This window comes from Myodes glareolus, chromosome 9, assembly GCF_982192425.1.
Source record: "Myodes glareolus chromosome 9, mMyoGla1.1, whole genome shotgun sequence".
Taxonomy (NCBI): Eukaryota; Metazoa; Chordata; class Mammalia; order Rodentia; family Cricetidae; genus Myodes; species Myodes glareolus.
In genome coordinates this window covers 46,424,284-46,447,136 of record NC_142034.1, presented here as the reverse complement: position 1 = coordinate 46,447,136, position 22,853 = coordinate 46,424,284, and the positions used below count along the sequence as shown (strand labels likewise).

General features: G+C 44.5%; 1 protein-coding gene, 1 long non-coding RNA gene and 1 other non-coding gene across 6 annotated transcripts; 2 read left to right on the top strand and 1 right to left on the bottom strand.

Annotated features, from left to right (window-relative positions):
- The first annotated feature begins 1,234 nt into the window (after positions 1–1,234).
- LOC146893087 (U6 spliceosomal RNA) lies at positions 1,235–1,341 on the top strand. The gene has a single exon (XR_015003944.1). It is a non-coding gene; the product is annotated as a U6 spliceosomal RNA (small nuclear RNA).
- A 1,462-nt stretch (positions 1,342–2,803) lies between these two features.
- Positions 2,804–21,147, top strand: Tmigd1 (transmembrane and immunoglobulin domain containing 1). Of its 4 annotated transcripts, none has more exons than XM_087910291.1 (7): positions 2,804–2,871; positions 10,065–10,168; positions 12,405–12,683; positions 14,831–15,109; positions 18,670–18,773; positions 20,012–20,052; positions 20,568–21,147. In XM_087910291.1, the coding sequence occupies exons 1-7, from the start codon at positions 2,819–2,821 to the stop codon at positions 20,569–20,571; spliced, it is 864 nt and encodes a 287-aa protein (XP_087766417.1). In that variant the 5' UTR covers positions 2,804–2,818; the 3' UTR covers positions 20,572–21,147. The 4 variants fall into 4 exon arrangements, with proteins under 4 accessions (XP_087766417.1, XP_087766418.1, XP_087766419.1 ...); XM_087910293.1 differs by lacking the exon at positions 2,804–2,871 and adding an exon at positions 3,017–3,038; XM_085695358.2 differs by lacking the exon at positions 2,804–2,871 and adding an exon at positions 7,166–7,315.
- LOC146893089 (uncharacterized) lies at positions 16,626–18,672 on the bottom strand. Its single transcript, XR_015003693.2, has 2 exons — positions 18,521–18,672; positions 16,626–17,528 (listed from the first exon to the last, which is right to left on the bottom strand). It is a non-coding gene; the product is annotated as an uncharacterized LOC146893089 (long non-coding RNA).
- Positions 21,148–22,853: the final 1,706 nt, after the last annotated feature.

The window sequence follows — 22,853 nt, the reverse complement described above, 5'->3', positions numbered from 1 at the left end:
AAATAAACAGGTGAAGAGTGATAGAGAAAGACATCTGGTATTAAAACCCAGCGTCTACATGTGCACATGCATGTGCGTGCACACACACACACACACACACACACACACACACACATCACATCACATCACACACACAGAGAGAGAGAAATGATTAGAACCAGACTGGCATGGTTACTACTATGTTATCTGCTTTGGGGACAGGGAACATGTATTGTGGGAACATTTGCACTTGGGTTTCTGGGTTGCTAGTATTTGTGTTTGTTGGTCTGGTTTTGGTTTTGTTTTTATATTGCCGATAAAAACCAAGGACTTTATGCATGCTAGGCAAGCTCCCTGCCACTGAGCTACAGCCGCTGCACCGTCTTAGTTTTATCATCTTTAACCCAAAGCCCGTTAAGCTTAGTATGCTTACGAGTGAAATGGTAACCATCATGGACATCTTCTAAATGGAGGCAAAGATGGATTGAAAGAGCATGCGCAAGGTGTAAGGAGAGGGTCAGCAAGTGATTGGCACTCGGTAAAAATCACTTCTCAGTCCTTCCTTTGGATCTAAAATGTATAAAGGGCGAAGAAGCAAGAAAGGGATAGGACCGACGTGGGGGGCCTGAGCTTAGATTTTAGTATAGGTAGGCTGTGGAGGGTGAGGTGACGTCTGAGTCTGTTCAGCCCAGGATGAGAGATCCTCTTCCAGGAAACTGTACACACTGTTCACACTGGTGCTCACCTCAGCAGTTTTCAATGGATTCTGACCCCAGTTGGTCACTAGAGAGATGTGCCTCTTTTTTTAAAAAAATATTTATTTATTTATCATGTATACAATATTCTGTCTACATGCAGGCCTGAAGAGGGCACCAGACCTCATTACAGACGGTTGTGCGCCACCATGTGGTTGCTGGGAATTGAACTCAGGACGTCTGGAAGAGCAGGCAATGAGCCACCTCTCCAGTCCCAAGAGATGTGCCTCTTTAGACAAGTCCCTTTCCTTATCTTCTCTCTCTCTCTCTCTCTCTCTCTCTCTCTCTCTCTCTCTCTCTTCCTTTCTCTCTCTCTTCCTTTCTCTCTCTCTCTCTACCTTTCAAAAGACAAGGGAGGAGTTGAGGGCGGGGCTCAGTCGATCAAACACTTGCCTAACCCTGGGTTTGCTCCCCAGTCTGGCATAAACCAGGCATGGTAGCCCACACCTGTAATCCCAACACGTAGGAGCCTGAGGCAGGGGGATCAGAAGTTCACACTGGTGCTCACCTCAGCAGTGTACATACAAAACCAGGAACAATACAGAGAAGATTAGCCCAGAGCCTGCACAAGGATGACTTGCAAGTTTGTGAACCGTTTCATATATTTTTCTAAAGGGAGTTCACAGTGATTCTTGGTTACATAGTGAGAAAGAGGTCAACCTAAGTTACATGCGAGTAGGTCTCGAAAGAAGAGGGCCTGGAGAGATGGCTTCGCAGTCACGAGCACTGGCTGCTCTTCCAGAGGATCTGGGTTCTGTGCACAGAGCTCATATGGTAGCTTGTAAATATGTGTAGTTCCAATCCCAGGGGATCTAACACCCTCTTCTGGCCTCCTTGGGCACTGTAAGCCTGTGGTGCCTAGATGTCCATGCAGACAAAATACCCATACACATAAAGTACAAAATAATATCAATTTAAAAAAAAAAGTCCGATGCAGGATAAGAAACTTAACTATATTTGCATTTCAGAGAAATAATCATTTTTTTAAGTATTAGTGTATACCAAGTGTTGATCTTGTCATGAGTTACCACATTAATCATTATACTGGACATACCTGCATTTTAAAAGTATTATTTACCTAAAATTTAAATTCAGTGAGGCGTGTTCTGTATTTTTCACTGGCTAGATCACATGGTTTCTTTGGCCTTTTTTTTCTTAATGATTTACTTATTTTTATTTTATGTGTTTGAATGTTTTTCCTCCACGTATGTTTGTGCACCATGTACACGCCTGGTGCCACAGTGGCCAAAAGAGGGCACTGGATCCCTTAGAACTGAAGTTACAGACCATTGTGAGCCACCATGTGGGTGCTGTGCACTGGATCTGGGTCTTCTGAAAAAGCAATCAATTCTCCAAAAACTGAACCATCTCTCTAGCCTCAAGTCATCGTTTCATGCGTCGTTGTTGCTGGTTATTGGTCCTAGGGCCTGAACCAAGGGCCTCCCAACGACTAAGCTTTTTCCCTAATCACACTGAACGACAGCTCTGTGGTAATTCAGGCCTTGATTCAAGGGCTATAGTTTTTATGATGAGGAATCCTAATGACAGGGAATGGAGAATTGCTTAAGCTAGAAATCCTGGAGGTCGCATGACTTTTTTTTTTTTTTTTTAATACAGGAGAATGAAACAGGGCCTGGCTAGGCAGATCCTCTACCACTGACCTGCATGCCCAGCCCTTCATTTTCGTTTTCAGACAGGATTTTGCTAACTTGCCTAAGCTGGCCTTGAACTTAATGTCATCCAGGCTGACCTCAGCCTCAGGTAGCTGGGTTCATAGATGTCTGTCACTCCTGTGACTAACTTAAAGCAGTTTAGTGGGCACTGTTGGATTCTGGGTAGAAAGGGTAACACACTGGGCCCCTGTGTCAGTCCAAAGGCTTCTCTTTGGTCACTAGAGTGTGACTGCCAGATTCCTTGCTTCTCTGTCACTCTCCAGTCCTCAGTGGCATCCCCAGGGACTTGTCTAGGCAGTCCTCTTGACCTGCGACCCTGTTGCTGTGGACCTACAGCATAGCCCTGAGTAACTCTAGCTCGCACCTCTAATTGGTGCTGGAATGAACATCCTGCGACCCTTCCTCCAGCTCATGTTTTTGAGTGGCTGCCATGCAGTGGGGGCTGTATCAGATCCTCCTCTTTGGTAAGGGCTTTCATCTTATCGCACCGATCTAGACCTTGTTCTATAGTCCATGGCTCTCAAGGAGAGTCAAAAGCCACTGTGTCAGAGATACCTGAGTGGCTTGTTCCAGTAAGACTCCCGTGTCTCTTCAGAGCTGATGAAGGAACAGTGCCTAGAGATGTTCCTGGGTGAGTGTGTATGTATGAGTGTGGGCGTGATATGTGGATGGGAAGGTGGGGGGGGGCATCTATGTGTATGTGTGTATGTGTGTGTGCATGTATGTATGGGGGCATATATGTGTGTATGTCTGGGGTATATATATATATGTGAGAGAGTGTTTATGTATGTAGGGAATATATGTGTCTGTGTAAGTGTGTGAGTGTTTGCGTGTATGTGTGTGTGTGTGTATGTGTGCGAGCATGTAGGTGTATCGCTGAGGATTGTCTGAGGGCCTCATGTGCTAAGTGCATACTTTCTACTGATAAGCCACACTTCTGCCCACCCCAACCCCGTAATACTCCCCTTAAGGAGAAAGCCATGACTTCCTGGTTCTTTACTTCTTCTCTGGCACCTTTCCAGAAAGGCCTGTGTCTGGGGAATGTGGAGCAGATGGGTCACTATTCTTAGAACTTTCAAACTAAGACGGCCCTCCTCTGGGCCTGAGCGACCTGTGAAAGCTGCGGTGTACTAAATTATGTTTCCAGGGCTTGCGATGGAATCCAGGATCCTCCGCATGCCAAAGAGGTCTTCTGCTACTTGCCCTCCCCAAGCCCTGAACTCTGCTAACAGTTCAGGCCAGCCATACGCTTAGGCTTAGGTTAACTGCTGGACTCAACTGTTTGCAGGAAGATAATTTTCCTTTCCCTCGGTTCTAGGAGGGGGACGGGTCCAGGGCTTAGGTGACTTTGGACAGTCACATCACTTCTCTGATTCTCCAAACCGGGCACCACCACACTACCATTTTCTTGTTGGAAATCCCTCCTTGTCGGCTGAAGGCCCTCTACAGGGTTCGCCAGCTTCCGTATTAGCGTCTCTAGAATGACTAGAGCCATTTCTGTGAGACGCACCCCTTGACCAGCAAGCAGGGACGACCACGAAATCGATAATCCTTCCCAAATCACAACTTTATTGGAGCACTCGGTTGAAGGGGGAATGGGGGGGGGGAGAGAGAGAGAGAGAGAGAGAGAGAGAGAGAGAGAGAGAGAGAGAGAGAGAGAGAGAAACCGAAAGGCAGCCGCTTTTCTAGGGTGGAGAGGCTCGGATACTGATTGGTTAATACCATTTCGCTGAAGCCCGGGGGTTCTGGGATAGGCTAGGGAACCAAGGCTCAGTTATGCAAAATACAGGCCCAGGGTGCTCTGGCCTGCGCAGCAACATCAAAAGGATCTGTTTACCTCCAAGCTGCAGGGCCGCTGGCACCATTTCGCCGCGGCCCCTTACACATTTTCACCTTGGAGTTGGGAGAGCTGTCATCAGAACATTCCCGCCCCCTCCCCGCCCCACCCCAGGAGATACTGGAGCTTTGTAGAATCACTTCAGCAGTCTTCCACAGAGGGCAGTAGAGGGACTTGAGAAGACACCTTTCAGGATGGAGCCACCATAATTGGCTTGGCTGGAACTGGTATTTCAAATATTTAGTACACAATAGCTACTCAATAAATACTTGCTTAACACACTGCTTCAACATTTTAATATTAAAACTGTCAAGCATACACAGAAGTTAAAAGGAGAGCAGTTAAAAGGGTAATCTGTATAACCCTAGGTGGATTCAGTAAATGTTAGCTAACTTTTACTGTGTTTAATTCTGTTGCTTTGGTGTTTGTATTGCTGAAGAGCACCCAAAGCACACTCTTTCCCACTGAGCCAGGTCCCCAGCCCTGTTTCTGCTGACTCATTTCATGGCGCTTAACCCCTACATAGTTTGCAGGTATCGCTTGAGAATTAGGGCATTCTTCCTTCGTAACCGCAACACCATTATCACCCCTATGAATAATCAACTATTGTTTCCTAATATTATCTAATATCTGGGTATAGAAATTGTTGATAGTGCCCTACCCATGTCCTCATGGCCTACATAGAAGTTACCCACAAACAGTTCCCAGAGTGCGAGTAACTTCCTGTGTGCCTTTAAGCTGGTTCACCAGCAGGCTAGAAGTGCTGGAGAGTCATTGCCTCTCAACCAAAGATGGAAAGACACTGATGGCTAATGGCTCAGGCTCCTTGCCCAGCCTGCACTGGCTGTGGGCTGTGTGGTCCAGAGCTCACTGAAGGCTCCACAGTGGTCATTTGCACACTAGCACGTCCGCTGGACTTCTCTCCTCCCCCTGTCTTACTTATGATGCCTCCTGAGATGGTTGGTAGATGAACTACTTGTTCTCAAAGCTTTTTCCAAAGATCCCAAATCCAAAGGCATCAGACCTTTGCAAAAAGTCACTCTCAAAAGTTATTTATATTGGGCTGGAGAGATGGCTCAGAGGTTAAGAGCACTGGTTGCTCTTCCAGAGGACCCAGGTTCAATTCCTAGCATCCACGTGGTAACTCGCAACTGTCTATAACTTCAGTTCCAGGGGATCTGACACCCTCGGACATACAAGCAGGCAAAACACCAATGCACATAGAATAAGAATAAATAAATCATTAAAAATGATTTTTTTAATGTGATGTATGCCTCTATGTGTATGCGTGCAGCTACCTGTTGGAGGCAGAAGAGGGCATCAGATTCCTTGGAGCTAGTGTTAAAAGCAGTTGTTAGTAATCTGACATGCGTGCTTGAAACCAAACTCAGGTCCTCTGCAGGAACAACAAGCACTCCTAGCCTAACCATCTCTCCAGCACTGCTGAAAACCATTTTTAGATAATAATAGTAGGACACACTGCTCTTGTTTCCATTGAGAGCAGACTCCACGCCTGCTTGGGGTGAGAGGGTTGTACCCAGCCCACAGGAGCTATTCTCGATGATGATCCTTGCTTGAACAATGTTGGAGCAAGGCTGGGCCATGCCCAGCCTATCTTCATAACAATAATAATTACAGCTTATGAAGAGGCTACTGTACAGCAGCTTTGCATGCTCCATTTCATTTAATCCTCCTAGTGACTCTATAGGGAGGGTGCTAATAGTAATTCCATTGTGTTCATCAAGAACAAAAGGCTCCTAGGGGTTAGATAACTTTCCAAAGTCACACAGTCAGTAAGAAATAGGTCTCCTGTGTGATTACCCAATGTGTTACAATCCATGGAAAGGGCCAAGTGTAGTGGTATGCACCTGTAATCCTAACATTTGGAGTGGGGCCAGGAGAAACAGGAGTTACAGTAGCTACAGCTACATAGTGAGTTCAAAGCCAGCTTAGGCTATATGAGACCTTGCCTAAAAATAATAAACAAATGACCACTAAACAAAGATGAGGAGAGTTGAGGGTGTACCTCAGTGGTAGAGTGCTTGCCCAGCATATATAAAACTCTGGGTTTGATTCCCAGCAACAGAAAAGGGGGTTATGGATACTCACAAACATCCTTCTATTTTTGAGTGAATGGGAACAATAGTACTTGGCAGATAAAATATCCATTAGTCATACTTCCATAAATATGAGTGTGTGGAGGTGGGGCTGTGTGCATGCACGTACAGAAGTCAGAGGACAGCCTTGGGTGTTGGTCCCCATCTTCCACCCTGTTTGAGGCAGGTGCCTTTCTGGAATTCTTCAGTCTCTTCCCCCCATCTCAACCTCCCATTTCCCTGCAGGAGTGCTGGGTTACAGCTATTACATCAAACTCTTACATGGGCCTTGGAGAGCTGGACTCAGGACTTCACACTTACACAGCAAGTAACACACTGAGCCACTTCTTGAATCCAACTTGAGTATTTTCATCAACAAAATCAGTTTAGCTCATTCTTGATGTCTCATGCAATGTTCCTCCATCCAGAGAGAGCCTCGAGGAGCTAAAACCGTCTCTGGTTGCTTGGCACAGCTTCAGCACTGGGCTCGAGTTACTGATGATTAAAAATTTCCAGAATTAAGTTATGTGAACTCTCCGAGTGTTACGACGATTGTGAAAGCCAAACCTCTCCGTTGACGTGTCCCGTCACAGTTCTCCAGCGATCAGATCAGGTCATTAGGCTCTGCCAGCTCAGTCGAGAGTGACAGTGTGGGGTGAGATGTGCTATCGGGTTTTGCACAAGTTCAGGCTTCCCTTGAACAATATACCCCTGTTAGTAATATCCGGCCCCACCTAGTAACCGAGGTACACAGAAAAGCTTAGGTCTTGTGAGGATGCCATTCCCAATTACTGTCTTCTCAAAGAATCCAGAAAGGGAAACAGACTTTGCACCCAATTTATCTCTGTTACTTGACACTGCTGTCATAAAGTGTTCAAATCCAAGCATTATAAAGGATCATAACAGGGAAATAATTCAGGGTTCCTGAGCAGAGGAAGAGTCAGCTGAGGAGGTCAGCTGCTCAGAGCTCAGTCGGTGAGTGACATGCTTGTCTTTTATAGAAAGTGAAGTCCAGTGAGGGGGCTTGACTTTGAAATATTGGTATCTTTTGTTCGTCCCCTTCACAGAGTAGGGTGAAACCTCACACTCTTGATGGGTTTGTGTTTGTTTGTTTAGTTGGTTGATTGGTTGGTTGCTTGCTTGCTTTTTCAAGACAGGGTTTCTTTGTGTAGCCCTGGCAGTCCTGGAACTCTCTCTGTAGACCAGGCTGGCCTCGAATTCACAAAGATCCACCTTTCTCTACCTCCGGAATGCTGGGATTAATGGCGTGTGCTACCCAGTTAATCATCACTCTTTTTATTGTATTTATTATTAGTGTGTGTGGGGGAGTGGGCTCACGCAGGCTACAGCACACATGCAGAGGTCAGAGGACAACTTTCAGAAGTTTGTTCTTTCTTACATGGGATCCGGGGATCAAACTTAGGATGTCAGTTTTGCATAGCAAACATTTTTATCTGCTGAGTCATCATTTCACTGGTGCTGAGGTCATCACTTTTTTTTTCGAGTCAGGGTTTCTGTGTAGCTTTGGAGCCTGTCCTGGAACTAGCTCTTGTAGACCAGGCTGGCCTCAAACTCACAGAGATCCACCTGCCTCTGCCTCCCGAGTGCTGGGATTAAAGACATGCACCACCACCGCCTGGTTGAGGTCATCACTCTTATAACAGAGTGACAGAGATACTTTGGGCAAGAAGATTTCAATTACAAATTTTTCAGTTTAGTAGAAATTGCGTCTTAAGGTTGGTAGGGGCCTTCCCATCTGGTGGGAAGCACTCTTGCTCCTGTTGGGAAAGGACTAGAGCAAGGGAAGAGCGAGAGAGCCCCAGATTAGTCAGAGATACATTCCTGCTCTTGAAACTTAATATTAATGGTAAGGGGACAAAATACCAAGTCACTAAGGCTAGCGGAGGGACAAAGGACGAGAAGAGACAAGAAGCATCCTTTGAAGAGGAAGAATATTTATTTAGGCAGAAGAGTGGTTGTGAGTGTAGCCTTGGCAGTCTTGGATTTGAATACTGACCATAACATTTACTGACTTTGGGCAAATGTATTCGGCAAATTGCATCATTGCATCAATAGGTTGGTTGTTGCTGAATATGGTGGCACACACCTGTAATCCCAGTGTTTAGGAGGCTGAGCTAAGAGCATCATAAATTTCTGTATAGTCAGTTTGGGCTGTCTACAAAGACTCTGGCTCAGCATTATGGGATGGTGGTACACATCTTTAATCCTAGCACTCAGGAGGCAGAGTCAAGTGGATCTCTATGAGTTTAAGGACAACCTGATCTACAAAGGGAGTTCCAGAACACCCAGGGCTACAAAGAGAAGTCCCATCTTTAGGAAAAAAAGAAGGAAGAAAGAGAGGGAGGGAGGGAGGCAGGGAAGGAGGGAGGGAGGGAGGAAAGGAGGGAAGAGAAATAAAGGAAGAAAGAAAAAAGAGGGAGGGAGGGAGGGAGGGGGGAAGGAAGGAAGGAAGGAAGGAAGGAAGGAAGAAAGAAAGAAAGAAAGAAAGAAAGAAAGAAAGAAAGAAAGGAGGGGGAGGGAGGGAGGGAGGGAGAAAGAGAGGAAGAAAGAGAGGGGGATGGAAGGAGGAAGAAAGAAAGAAAGAAAGAAAGGAAGGAAGGAAGGAAGGAAGGAAGGAAGAAAGAAAGAAAGAAAGAAAGAAAGACTGTTTCAATGACAAAACAAATAGGAAGTCATAGGGCTTAGCTATGATTGAACAAATGTATGTGAGGTGCTTAGAAGTCACTTAGTTTAGAAGTCATTCCAGATGTATTTCAGACACAAGCACAGCAGTACCCTTTTGCCTTTTGTCTGTCCATCTGCCTGCAGTTCTGGGCATCGAACCCAGGACTTTGCACACTTGAGGCAGGTACTTTACCATACTCCTTGCCCCTAGCTCTGAAGGAAACCGTGTATACATGTTTTTCCCAGACAGACCTGAAATATCTTAGAAGGATGGAGCACCAATGTGCAGGAGAAGGGAAAAGGAAGGCCTTGATTATCTATCCTTTATAGACCACATGTGACCAGGGGGAGGGAATAGTAAGACAAGAGGCCATGTTTGCTACAAGGAGACATCTTTGTATCTGTGACAACCTCAAAAACTCTCCATGATAGGCTGGAGAGATAGCTTAGTGGTCAAGAGCACTTGCTGCTAATGCAGAGGGTCTGGGTTCGATTCGATTCTCAGCACCCACACTGCAGCTAACAACTGTATGTGGCTCTGAGCCCAGGGGACTCAACATTGTTTTCCTCACCCCCTTCAATACGAGGCTCACAAGTGGTGCAGGCATACACACTGGCAAAATTTCCAAATTCATAAAATAAAGATTTTCTCTGAGTGGAGAACAGCTTTCCAAATATGATTCAAGTCAAACTTTCAAAAAAGTGGCTTTGCTCATTTCGGACTACCTGAGCTTGCAGAATTCATTTGCCTCTCTGTTAAAGAGACGGTTTTCTCATTGTTTCTAGGAAAGACGTTTCCCCCTCTTCAAGGCTACCTGATAACATATCATTGTAGTTTTCTTTTTGTTGTCACTTTTAGTTTTTAAGACTTTTTTTAAAAAAAAGAACTTAATCAGACTTGTTTAATTAAAAACTAGAAGGAGTGTACAGTTACAGCTGGGGTGACTCACTTGGGACTTTTTTAAGTGTCTAATAGGAAGAAAGTTCATAAACTCATTGTAGATCAAAGTACAGAACCAACCACATTCTTTGCCTCCAGGAGACGCAGCCTGCATTCATTAAGGATGGTGTGGAAGATCATGGGGCCACTGCAAGCGTGCAAACTTCTCCTAGTGATTGTATCTCTGCCACAGGGGAGGACAAGTAAGTTGATATTCTCTATGACCTCTTTTTAGGTTAAAAAATTAATTAAAATAATGATTTAAGGATATTGGAAACAGCCTTAAGTACCCATTTGGAATGGTTACCCAGTACAATGAATGGTTCACAGTATAGGAGTCAGAAAACATTTAAAAAAGGGGGGGGGGGGAATAACACTGTTTTATGGCTCTGATTGTCTAAGAGAATGAAGTGTGCTATCGCCTCTAGAACTGTAGTCAGAATTTTCTCGAATTTTAATATGTTTCAGGTACCAATTTCAAGAGAGGTAATCCTCTGTTTATTTGAACACGTCATCTACAGGAAATTATCGACCTTAAAGAGGCTTTAAGTATTTTAAGACATTTTAAAATATTTATCCATGATAAAACAAATTAGGCCAAAAGCTGTAGCTGTAGTTTGGTAGTAAAATGAATGTTTAAGTAGCTTAAAGGCTCCAGGTTCCATTGGAAACACCAGAAAACAAAACGAGGGGGCTGGGCTGCCGGCTTAGCCGACATCTTCAGCATGCATTGTAAAAGCTGGCAGCGCTCTGTGTATGTGTATCCCCAGCACTAAGGAGTGGAGACTGGTGGAGACTGAGAAGTCACTGGCCAGCAGAGCTGAAGTGGAAGGCTTCTGGCTTAATGGGAATCTCTGCCTCAAGGCAATAATGTGCGGAGATAGAGGATGTGCCCTGGAGTCTCCGGCCTTTGCACGAGTGTGCACAGTTGCAGGCACTGGCACACTTACAGTCAAGTTAGAGGCTGTGCAAACATATTTGGGAGGACGGCCTAGCAGCCGCCAAAGCTCTATCTTTTGTTATCTGCTTCTGGACCAGGAAAATAAAAACTGAAACTCAGGCGTATGTTACTATGTAATGAGGGAAAAAATTATTAAAAATCAGAGCAAAAAAGCAAAAACAAAAACCTGTGAGGCATGGGGGTGAATGTTTTTAATCCCAGCATTCAGGAAGCAGAGGCAGGAGGATCTCTGTGACTTTGAGGCCAGCCTGGTCTACAGAGCAAATTCCAAAGCAGCCAGAGGCATATGGTGAGACCCTGTCTCCCAAAACAAACAACAGTCAGGCAGTTGTGGCACACGCTCTTAGTCCCAGCACTTGGGGGTCAGAGGCAGGTGGATCTCAGTGACTTTGAGCCTGGTCTACAGAGCAAGTTCCAGGATAGCCAGGGCTGTTACACAGAGAAACCGTGTCTCAAAAAACCAAAAACCAAAACAAAACAAAAAAACAAAGACAAAAAACCCCAAACAACAAAAGATATTTTAAACCCCACAAAATCTTGTCTACCTCATGAATCATAATCATTTAAACATTTTTGAATTTTACTCTCCTGTCCAAATTTAAAACATGAGAAATGCAAGAATAGAATCATCCATATTCCTATCACTTAACAAAAAAGGTATTTTAAGTCAGTTTTTGTCCATATACATATTCAATTTTGATGCTTGTGGTAATTATTAAAGATGGAATTTGTATTCTACCTTTGAACTTAGGTTTTAAATACTTTTCCATTTTGCTAGTCTTTTTCGGGTCCTTGCTTTTCTCCTCTACTCACCCCCCATCAAAGCAAAGGCATCAACCTGGTCATTCTCCACATCTTACCTATATTTACCAGTCCTAGTCTATATAAACGTATGGTATCTTCCCAAGGCTTTTCTTAATGAGCACCCCATTTTTTTCTATCAGCTCATTCTGGAGTTGTTTTGTACACACTGTTTCTAGCTTGGTGGTCATCAAACTTCACTGTGCATTTGAACCACCCCGGGAGCTTTTAAACAGCCCCAATACTCAGGTTGTACTTCTGTCAAGCAATCAGATGGCCAGGGTATGAACCTAGCATCAGAATGTAAAAGGTCTCTAGGTGGTTTCAATGTGCAGCAAAATTTGGTGGCCATAATTTTTTACTGTTTTTCTCGTTTTAGCTAATAATACATTATGCCACGCTCTCATACAGGTAATACTAGCACTTGGCAAGCTGAGGCAGGAGGATCTTCAGTTTGAGAACAACTCATCAACCAACCAACCAACCAACAAAACAAACAAAAAGCATTATATCTAACTCCTTGTAAAATCATGTCGATCGATATAATTGTTTTTAATTGTTGACAGTATATTTTATTGCATTGGTGCAACATAATTCATTTAACCAATTCTCTGCTGGTGGACATCCAGGTTAGACATTTGCCTACCTTAATTTTTTTTTTCTCCCTTTATCTACAGGTTCTGTTGTAACTGTAAATGGCAGAACTGAGAACTATGTCCTGGACACCCCATCTGGGGTCCAAGCCTCTCTGGAATGCGCAGTTCAAAACCACACCAGAGATGAAGAACTTCTCTGGTACCGAGAAGATGGAATAGTAGATTTGAGAACTGGAAATAAAATCAACATCAGCTCTGTCTGTGTCTCTCCCATCAGTGAAGAGGACGATGGAGTTCGCTTTACCTGCAAGTTGCGGAGAGATCAGACAGTGTCGGTCTCCGTGGTGCTGAATGTTACTTGTGAGTAGAGGGAAAAGAAGCTGCCAATCTTGGGTGTCTGCATTTTGTTAAGTGACAACTGAAGTCCTAATCTTGATTTAGCTACACTGTTCAATTCATGTCCCCATATGAAACATCAGAATGCCTCAATTTTCCCATCCCCTCAGGAGCACCAAGTATCTGCCAGTAACATTGGAAATTCAACACCTACCCACCCACACGTGTGTCTCTCATCTCACAGTGTTGCCCAGGCTAGCTTCAGACTTAGGAGCTCAAGTGGTTGGTCTATCTCAGTCTTTCAAAGTCAGCCACTGTACCTGGCTTATTCAACTAAAAATGAGGATATTCAGCTTTTCATGCATTTAATGACTATTCATGTTTCTTCTCTGTGAAATGTCTGCCCATGTCTTATAATTATGTTTCTATTTGGGTATTTGTACCTTTTATTCATTAATTTGTATCAACAACACGGCCCGGTGGTACAAGGCCACATAATGCTGGCATTGATGTGAAGCCTGAGGCAGAAGGATTGATTGTCAGATAAAGGCCAGCCTGGGCTACATGGCAAGAACTTAGCTCAAAAACAGCAACAATAACAAAACAGTAGGGATTCAGGAAGTGACTGGGCTGCAAGTCAAAGAGAATGTTTAGCTTTATCTGAGATGTCATTTTTTTCTTAAAGGGCCAGCGTCCCTGAATAGAGGACTTGCTTAAACTTTTATTAACATTAAATGGCTTAAAGGAATGATTAATAGGATGTCTCCACAAATGGACCGGGCAGTCCTGTTCTCTATTCCAGCAGCTTCCTGTGTGTCTGAACACCACACCATCCTTGTTGGAAATGGATACAGAATTCAAGTTCATTCCAATGAGCAACAAAATGTCATTCTTCTGCGAAAGTTATTAATAACACAGCCCACTCAAGGTCTAATTATTCAGTGTGCAGATGAGACAAGCTCCTTTTCCCTCCTTCTCCAGGTTTATTTCCTTCCTTACTGCCCACTCTAGCCATTTATTAATTTCCGGAACATCTGCCAATAAACACAAGGGGTGTAGATGAGAAGGGAAGTGTGGCTTGGTCATTTCTCCCCCTGGACATGGGGGAGGATTGGAATCATTGATGAAGATGAATGTGTCCGACTATCCCCGGTTACAACTGCTCTCACTGTGGAGGACGTAAGAGGAGAGGCATGGGAATTTATTAAGCTTCCATAGAGGCAAGATTTACCACACTTACAAGACTTCCTGAGGCAGGACATACTTTGTAGAGGGCCACTGGGCCGATGCAAATTTGTGGCCCAGACAAATATGGTTAGACAAAGTGCAAAACCCAAGGGTGTGAACAGCTTTCCGAACCACAACCACATTCGTAATAGTGGTCAGCATGCTACCGGCTTCTTCACAGGCATTGCCGCAATTAATCTCAGCGCAGAAAGGTATCGCCGTCCGAGTCGTTGTCTCTATTCTTTTAAAAAGAGGAAACTGAAACTCTAACAGTTGAGTAGCTGTCTCAGGGTCACAACAGAGGGCATGTATGGAATTGGGGCTAGCTACCATGCTTGTTTTTAGTGTTGTGCTGGTTTAGCCAACCCTTGTACAAATTGGATTAGTATAATACGCTCAGAGAGCAAGGACTGTTTTTGAAAGAGGGTTCCTGGCCAACCTGAAATTTGCTATGTAGACCAGGCTGGTCTAAAACTTATAGAGACCTGCCTGTTTCTACCTCCCAAGGATTAAAGGCATGTGCTACCTTGCCCAGCTATTATTATAAATATTATATTCCTTATCTTATACAGCTTTAGGTATATATTTTTTTAGGAAAACTCTTTACATTTAAATCATTTTATTTTATTATTATATGTGTGTGAATATTTTACTTGCATGCATGTCTGTGTCCTGTATGTGCCAGTACCCACAGAAGCCGGAAGAAGCCGTTAGCACCTCTCCAGCCCCTCATGGTCTATCTTTACAGCCTCCAAGTCCTATGAAGTTAGCATTGAATGTTTGCCATTTCCTTTCATGTCCCTGGTTACTACCTGTGTGCTTAGCACGCCACACATTTTTGTCTAAGGGGTGAATATACTCCAAGAAAGATGGAAAGGAGAATTGTTGATCATGAACTAACTACTGTTCATTTCTAACTAATCTGGAATGCTTGAGTCTTACAGTCCCTCCTCTTCTAAGCGGAGATAACTTCCAAACCGTAGAGGAAGACAGCGATGTAAGCTTGGTTTGCAACGTGAAAGCCAACCCCCAAGCTCAAATGGAGTGGCGTAAAGACAACGACATCCTGGTTTTAGAGAAAGGCCGTCACCAAATCCAAGAGACAAAGGAGTCTTTTCGGTTGTCAATCCCCAAAGTCAAGAAATCCGACAATGGAACCTACAGCTGTGTAGCTAGCTCTGCTCTCAAAGTGGAGACCATGGACTTCTACCTGGTCGTTACAGGTAATTCTTCTTAAGTAATTGCTCAGCATGATGCATAAGTCAGAAGACGGGCTTGGCAAATATTATCAGGGCTAACCACTGGTGGTGACCGTTATGCTTTGTAGCTAAGATTTTCATTGGAAATTATCCCCATCTGGGAGAATTTTCCTTAGGAATTCTAGTCTGAGTCAGGTTTGGTACAAGCCTATAATCTCAGCTATACAGAAGGCTAGGGGAGGAAGGCTGTGAGTTCAAGTCCTGCCTTGGTAACTTAGTGAGATTATGTTCAGAACAAAAAAGTAAAAAGGGCTAGAGGCTGGGGCTATAGCTCTGTGGTGCTTTCCTTGTGTGCAGGAGGTCTTGAGTTTGATCCTGGATACTGAGAAGGGCTGGGATAGCTCAGTGGTAGAGTATTTGCTTTAAATAGAAAAAAATCTAAGCCTAGTGTGGTGGTGCACACCTTTAATACCAACAACTTGGGAGGCAGAGGCAGGCAGATCTCTGTGAGTTCAGGGCCAGCCTGGTCTACAAAGCGAGTTTCAGGACAGCCAGAGTTATACAGTGAGACCTTATATAGAAGAATATGCTCACTCCATATAGACCTCTGACTTTTGAGCAGAGATTCTGGGACCAAGGAAGGAAGCAATTCTGGTGTGACTTTGTCGAAGAAGCTCCTGCAGCTTCCCTTCAGCGTCGATGTGTGTAGGAACTAGCTCTTTGAGTTCACAGCCTGTAACAGAAGATAATTCACAAATGCACAAAAGAAAAATATTGATAAGATTAAAAAAAAAAAAAAGATCTTTGAAATCACTCGCAATTCTTGACTTCTGTCCTGTTACCTGATCAGCAGAGGGGGTGGGAAAACAAGGTTAATCACAGAGCCTTCTCCCTCAGCATTGTGTTCCCTTCCCTCAGGCTTATCCCCCTGTGATCACGGAGAACCAGTGAGATTTGCAGTGTTCTCCTGAGATTTCATTTCCTTTTAAAAGATTTCGTTTTGCTTTATGTGTATGAGTGCTTGCCTGAATGCATATGCGTGCCCTATAGGCATGAGTCTCCTTGGGCTTCTTGCTCAGACAAAAAGGAGATTGAAATGCCCGATGCCACAAATGTACCCCTTTCCTTCGTGCACGTTCGGTCTCCGGCAGGTATTCAGGGAGCAGGGAAACAAGCTGAGGCTCCTGCATCCTGCTAGAACATTCTTCACCGTACCTATTCATTGCCAACCTTGCCATTTCCCAGGAAACAAACCAACCTCCTTGCCAAATCCTGATGTCACCAGACATCAGCAGTTTTTTCCTCCCCACACTAGGGAGCCAAGGATACAAAGTCAGTGGCCAATGAGGAGTGGCCGATGAGGAGGGGGCGTGGCTATAGGTTGACCGCCCCATCACTGTGGTTACTGACTTTTTCAGTAATTTGTCTTGCAGAGAAACACTGTCTGCCTCAGGGCTACTTGATTAAAATCAACAACTACAACAAAACCCTACCAAAGAGCCTGTGTTCAAAGGACAGAAGCAATGGAAGGGACACCACCTTGACGCTTGTGACATTTTTTTAGACTTTACCCAGAACCTTTACAAAAACATGGTACAGTGAGCCACATGTGGTACTATTCTAATTAACTATGAGACCACACTTGGAGACTGAGTGATTATAGCATCCCTCTTGGTTAGGAAGGAAGCATAATTGCTCCATGTCCATGTTTTTTTAAAAACATCACGCGGTTTCTGTGGCAATCAGCAAGTTGCCTTTTAGGTGGGCAGAAGCTTGTTTTGGATGGAGGTCTGCCAATCCAGCTTGTTTTCTTATTCCTTTTTTCTTTTTTCGCTTCGTTACTTCCCAGGCTGTCCGTTTGCCTTCTAGAGTATACGTGCTCTGCTCTGCTCCCAGTGCCCACTGAGGCTTGATGCCAGATTTCCCGCAGGCTCGCCTCTGCTCCGTGGGGGCGGTTTCCAAAGCTCCGCGAGACGCTGGGAATGACATGAAGCTCTTCACCAGCACAAGAGTTAGCCCACGTGTTAAAAACTATTTTACCAGAATGGTCCGAGTGAGAGGACCAACAAAACTGGACAAAGGGAGGAGTACGGGCAGTTAGTAGCATATGTCAGAGTCACTTTAAACAGGAACTTGAAGTGCAAGGGGAGTCAGTGGGTCAGTCGGTTTGTTGCAGCTTGGTTTGTGGAAGGAAAGTTGTGGCTTCACGGTTTTCAGCTTGGTGAAAGGTATTTCCTATCGGCGACAGCGCTCTGATTTCTTCTCCTGGTCACCTGGTCTTCCCTTCCTCTCTGTTCCCACATGATAGACTTCCTTGGTGTGCAAGTGGAGGTCTCCAGTAAGGTAGTGACTGCAGCGTATCCCAGAGTTGATTAATAAAGAGCTGGGGTCGTCTAGACGGCTCTTCAGGCCACCCTCGACGGAGGGCTGACCCTACTCACACCTTCAAGAGAATAATTTCGGGGGGAGGGGCTAGGAGAGGGCAGAAGTGAAGGGCACTCTAGAGCTAAGGGTGTAGCTCAGTGGTTGAATTTCTGCTTAGCATGTGTTAGGCCCTGGGTTCTAGCCCTAGTATTCACACACACACACACACACACACACACACACACACACACACACACAGAATGAGGAATATTTAATCCATTTACCCGTTCCCCGCCTCCCCTCCGCAGTTATCCTAAGCAGGAGCTGAATATAATTGGAAGAAAATATTTAAAAGATAATTGTGTGGGCCAGTAAGATAGCTCAGTGGGCTCCCACTGCCAAACCTGACAACCTGACTTCTGCCCCTGCTTCCCACATGGTAGAGGGAGAGAACTACCTCCCACAAGTCATCTTCCGAACCCCACACATCTACACACAAGTGAATAAGCGTAACACAAATAAGTAAACTTAACGTTCGAGTGAGTTTTGTCCCCAAGCTGTCATGTCTGCCGCAGCTCCTCTACTGTCCTTCCTCGTCATTTAGAGAACTGTGGAAATCTTTGCCAAGGTTGGGAAGGCTGATGACTGAAATTCTACTTCTTGACAGACACCCAGCCACTCTCTATGAGTCTTGTCTGCCTGGGGCACTAGCACAGAACGGACGGACACGACCACTGTGCACGCTGCTCCTTGGGCCCAACCATGTCTCCTGTCTGTCTTAGTCTAGGGAGCCCTTTCTGTCTTGTCTTCTTGCTCTCCCTGCCTCCTTCCCTCTTTCTTCTTCTGAGAGTCCTCCTAAAATCCTTTGTGCTTTTGAAAAGGTCTTGACTTCAATTTGCTTCTGCTTTCTGTGGCAAAAGTAAACAAAGGAAAATAAAGAAAGCACAAAGTGGACTGGACGGTCACTCGGGGTGGGGTACTCATATTTCAGAAACTCCCTTCACAAAGGAGTGGGCTCAAAATCTCCCCATGCCATTTGTTAATTCTGTCATTTTGGGTAAGTAATCTCACCTGTCAAAGATCCCCATTCCTCATCTTTTGGGGTTGTTGCAAAGATTTAATTAAAAGAGTGGTGTGTGCAAATATAAGGGACCATGTTCATATTACAAACACGTAACTTAGAAGTTAGTTGCTCTTCCCTGTGTTTGCTTTCCCAACAGACAAAGTTCCAGGTGTCCCAGTAGAGGCAATCATTGCTGCTTGTGTCGTGGTCTTCCTGACTTTGGCTTTTGGGCTGTTTGCTAGGAGAAAAAGAATAATGAAGGTACCTAAGTATTCTAAGTTACTGGGGTAAAAATTCATCTAAGAGGCCGGGGCTATGGTTCTAGCAGAGACTGTGACACACATGTGCAAGGCTCCAGCATCTCTCCTGTGTGGAGCTTTACTAGAAGAGAAGTACATGTGGATGAAGCTGGGGTGGAAATGCCTATGGTATCACGGGCGGGGGCTTTGGAGTTGGTTTCTCTTCCTTTTAAATTTCTCCTGCCCAATGTGGCAGTACACACCTGTCTTCCCAGTGCTGGAGAGGTAAGAAGCAGGAAGATCTTGAATTTAAGTCCAACCAGGACTGCATAGTCAAATCTTGTCTCAAAAACAAAAGCCCCAATCAATAACTTCCCCTTTCATTGTTGCTATGGTGCCCCTGGTACAATAAATAAACACAGGGAGGAACAGATGCCTGCATTCTCTGCTCCTGAATACAGCCACATGCTCTGTAGCTGTGGGCTGGAGTTTGAGCCGTCCAACGGTTGGCATTGCTGTTTACTGTGATTCAGAATATATGCCAATGCTTAGGTTAATGCCATGCATTTGACTTTGCCAGATCACTCAGGGCCAAAGAGGGCACATGTGGCAGAAACCTTTAAAGAGAGACAGAATGCCCTAGGCCGAATTCATCAGTCAGCAAGTCATTCTTCATGCAACAGTAACTAGATCTGATTCAGGGCAACAGTGTTTCCCAAGAGAAATTTGCCCCACCCTCTATTCCAATCCAAAACATTTTTCCAAAGAAAGAAAGGGAGGAGGAAAGGAGGGAAGGAGGGAGGGGGGAGAGAAAGAGAGAGAGAGAAAATAAGAGAGATGGTTTAGCAAGTAAGTGTACTTGCAGCCAAGCCTGACTATCTGAGTTTAATTCCCAGAGCCCACATGAGGAAAAGAACAGGAAAAGAAACCTACAGGATGTCTTCTGTCCTCTGTATGTACACTATGGCATGATATTTCCCCACCATGTATGTGTACACACACACACACACACACACACACACACACACACAAAGATTTTTTTTTAATATAATGAAATGAAGTGAAAACCTAACCGTGAACTTTAGAAACATTCTGATTAAGATCAATATCTTCTTGTCATTCATTAAAATATATCCACGTGGTCAAAGAGATGGCTGTCTTGTAGTTCCGCAGCACCCATTGCCATGACAATACGTTCAAAATGTTCACCCCCTACCTTAGAAAAGGATGCAAACTCACGCACCTGTGCTTGCCTTGTAGCTCTGTGTGAAAGAGAAAAACAAGAATTCAGAGACAGCTCTGTAAGTACTCTGGTGGGAGTGGGGGACGGTGAGGGCAGGGTGGGGGGTGGGAGTGGGAGATGGTGGGGCAGCAGGCTCACCTCATCAGCCCCGTTCCAGGAATCCTTCTCCAGAGACTGGAAGTGCTGGAAGGTGGAGGGGTTCAGAGGAGAATAGACAGTGGGGGAAACCTACCTCCACTTTAGAGGAAGCGTTGGGAAGGTTGCCTACGGCAGGAACACCTTGGGGCTTTCTGCCCACTCTCTAAGCAGGTTTGGCCAAGGCTTGCGCAACTGCATTGCCACACAAGCCACCAAGGGAGCTTGTCCGGGTAGGAGTCACTGCTGTCCTCTGTTCACACAGCAAGGCCAGGGCACGTGGCCCCATTCTCCATGCTGTTGCCTATTGTTCACACATGGCAAGTGGGCAGTGCGGAACAAACCAAGACGTTCTGCCTGAAAGGATGGATTTTGTTTTGAATTTTTTTTTCTTATTCCTACTATCGTAGTTCGAATTAATTTCTTGCTTCATTTCAGATGAGAGAGCTGAGCCACCAGCTGACACATGAAGAGTTTTGCATCAGGACCACCTCAATTTGTGTCTCAGCATCTGTATTTATTGCTGCTTTTAAATTCACTGCAGTCCAATTGTCAGAGGTTACGAAGGCGCATTTAATTAATTACTGAACAGTAGTTGTTATGACTAATTGAAGTTACTTATGGAGCTATTTTCTGCAAGAGATTTTAAAATGAAGATTCTGTTTAAGCCCTCTCCTTGAAGTATATGTTAATTAATTGTGATTTATTCCTAATAGATTGATAGCCATTTACTATCTGACTTATTTTCCTGGATAGGAAACTAACTGACATTGGGGTTTTCCAAACCAATGCATTAGCCAAGAAAAAAAAAAAAAGAAAAGGAAAAAGAAAGAAAATCAAAGTAGAGAACACCATAGGATGATATTCCCGGAGTTGTCAGGAAACACATAAAGACGTAGATGATCTCCTGCTTTCAGTGTCCTCCCCTTAATGTCTTAGAACTGAAGAAGTCCGGATCTAATTTCAGAATGTAAAAAGTTCCTTCAAATGGAATAAATTTAGGATCATGAAATTTTCAGCATATGTCCTTGTTTTCCTTATCTCAACACGGCTGACACTGTCATAAAACTGATGTGTGGTATGGAACGTGCAAAGGGCAAGGCGGCCCTCTGTCTCCTCTCCCGCGGTCATTTGCTTAGCTCTTTCTGTGCTCCTTAGGACTCAGCCTGCGCTCGAGCTGTATGTATCACTCAGTTATCACTCATCGTTGATTCCCTCTACTTTCATTCTTTCCCTTCTTGGTTTTTTTCTTTATAAGAATTTTCTGCTCCTCTCCCATGCAACTGGAGTGAGCTGGGCAAGACACAGCACTGGCCAGAACCGACTTTAGTATTTTTATAGCAATCCATTTCTAACTTGAAAGAAACTTCTTTTCTGCTTTGTTTCTTTGCGCTTTTTTAGTCCGTGGAGTTGAATCTAGTGCTCCTTACATCCTAGACAAGAAACGGAGCCTCTCCCCTGTTCAGAATGTGAACATTATTTAGTGTAATAAATATACCAGAAAAGGGAGGGGGAGAGGGGATGGGTGGGCGAAAAGATGATCTGGCTTCACACAGGATTTCTCCAAGTAGAATCTGGAAGCCCTGGTTAGATGCTACAAGGATAAAGTAGGAGGATGTGGGTAGGTTGGAAAGCTTGAATGATTAGACAGGAGCTTAAATGTGTAAAGACAAGACAGGTCTCAGGCAGTGACTGCTTGAGGCAGTTTGGTTGAGAAGGAAAAGGAAGTACAAATGTTCTTATAGAAATGAAGGCAAAGGCAGGAAAACTGGCTCTGTGTGACTGTGTTGTCTTGGGCTGTTTTTTTTTTTTTGTTTTTTTGTTTTTTTGTTTTTTTTTCCCTTCCCTGGGCATTTGGAAAATGAGGAGGCTGGATTGGGAGAGCTTTAATACATTTACATTAGCTTGGCAATTCTGATTCCCACATGCTTTAGGTAAATGTGGGGAAGAGCTGATGAGGTCTGGAAAGGTAATGCCTTTGCCCCACATAGCAAAATTATGAATCACAATACGTTCTAGGACATATAACAATCCTTGAGAATTGCAGGTCATCAGGAGAGAGTTTCTTCACCCGTGTACAATATGGTGACCTTGTACATTGGCACCAAGACCGTGACCTACACACGCACAGCAATGACATAAATGGACACTGCATTTTATTTGCCTTTCTGTTCAGAGAAGACAGAGTCAGCAGTAATACGATGTCTCCTGTTAAAGTCACAGTCAGCCTGCTTAGGCCATGAAACTACAGGTTTCAGAAGCAGGCCCTATCTGTCTCTTCCCCAGGATTGTCTCTACTACTCTGAGATAACCGAAATCTTGACACTTGGACTTCTAGTTTTGACTTGAGATCAAGTTCGGGTGGAAAAGACAGAGGCAGTTGCTCCTTTCTCAGTCTTCCCATTAAAGCGAACACCTTTTATTGTTATTTTTCTTCTTTTTGAGCTTCATTCTTTTTTTTAAGGATTTTATTATTTTTAATTTTAATTTTGTGTGTGCGTGCGTGCGTGCGTGTGTGTGTGTGTGTGTGTGTGAATGCAATGCACGTGGAGGCCAACAAAGGGCATCAGATCCCCTGGAGCTGGCATTACAAACGGTTGTGAGCCACCTAACATGGATCTTGGGAATTGAACTTAAGTCTTCTGTAAGAGCATTTGTGCCCTAACTGATGAAACATCTCTATAACCCCCCCCCTCTCTCTCTCTTCCTCTCTTTCTCTCTCTC

Excerpts from the sequence above, each read along its gene's own strand:
- Tmigd1 (XM_087910291.1), top strand. The coding sequence starts at position 2,819 with ATGTTTTTGAGTGGCTGCCATGCAGTGGGGGCTGTATCAGATCCTCCT. Across the intron at positions 2,872-10,064 it reads GTATCAGATCCTCCTCTTTG|GAGACGCAGCCTGCATTCAT; the intron begins GTAAGGGCTTTC and ends CTTTGCCTCCAG. Across the intron at positions 15,110-18,669 it reads CTTCTACCTGGTCGTTACAG|ACAAAGTTCCAGGTGTCCCA; the intron begins GTAATTCTTCTT and ends CTTTCCCAACAG.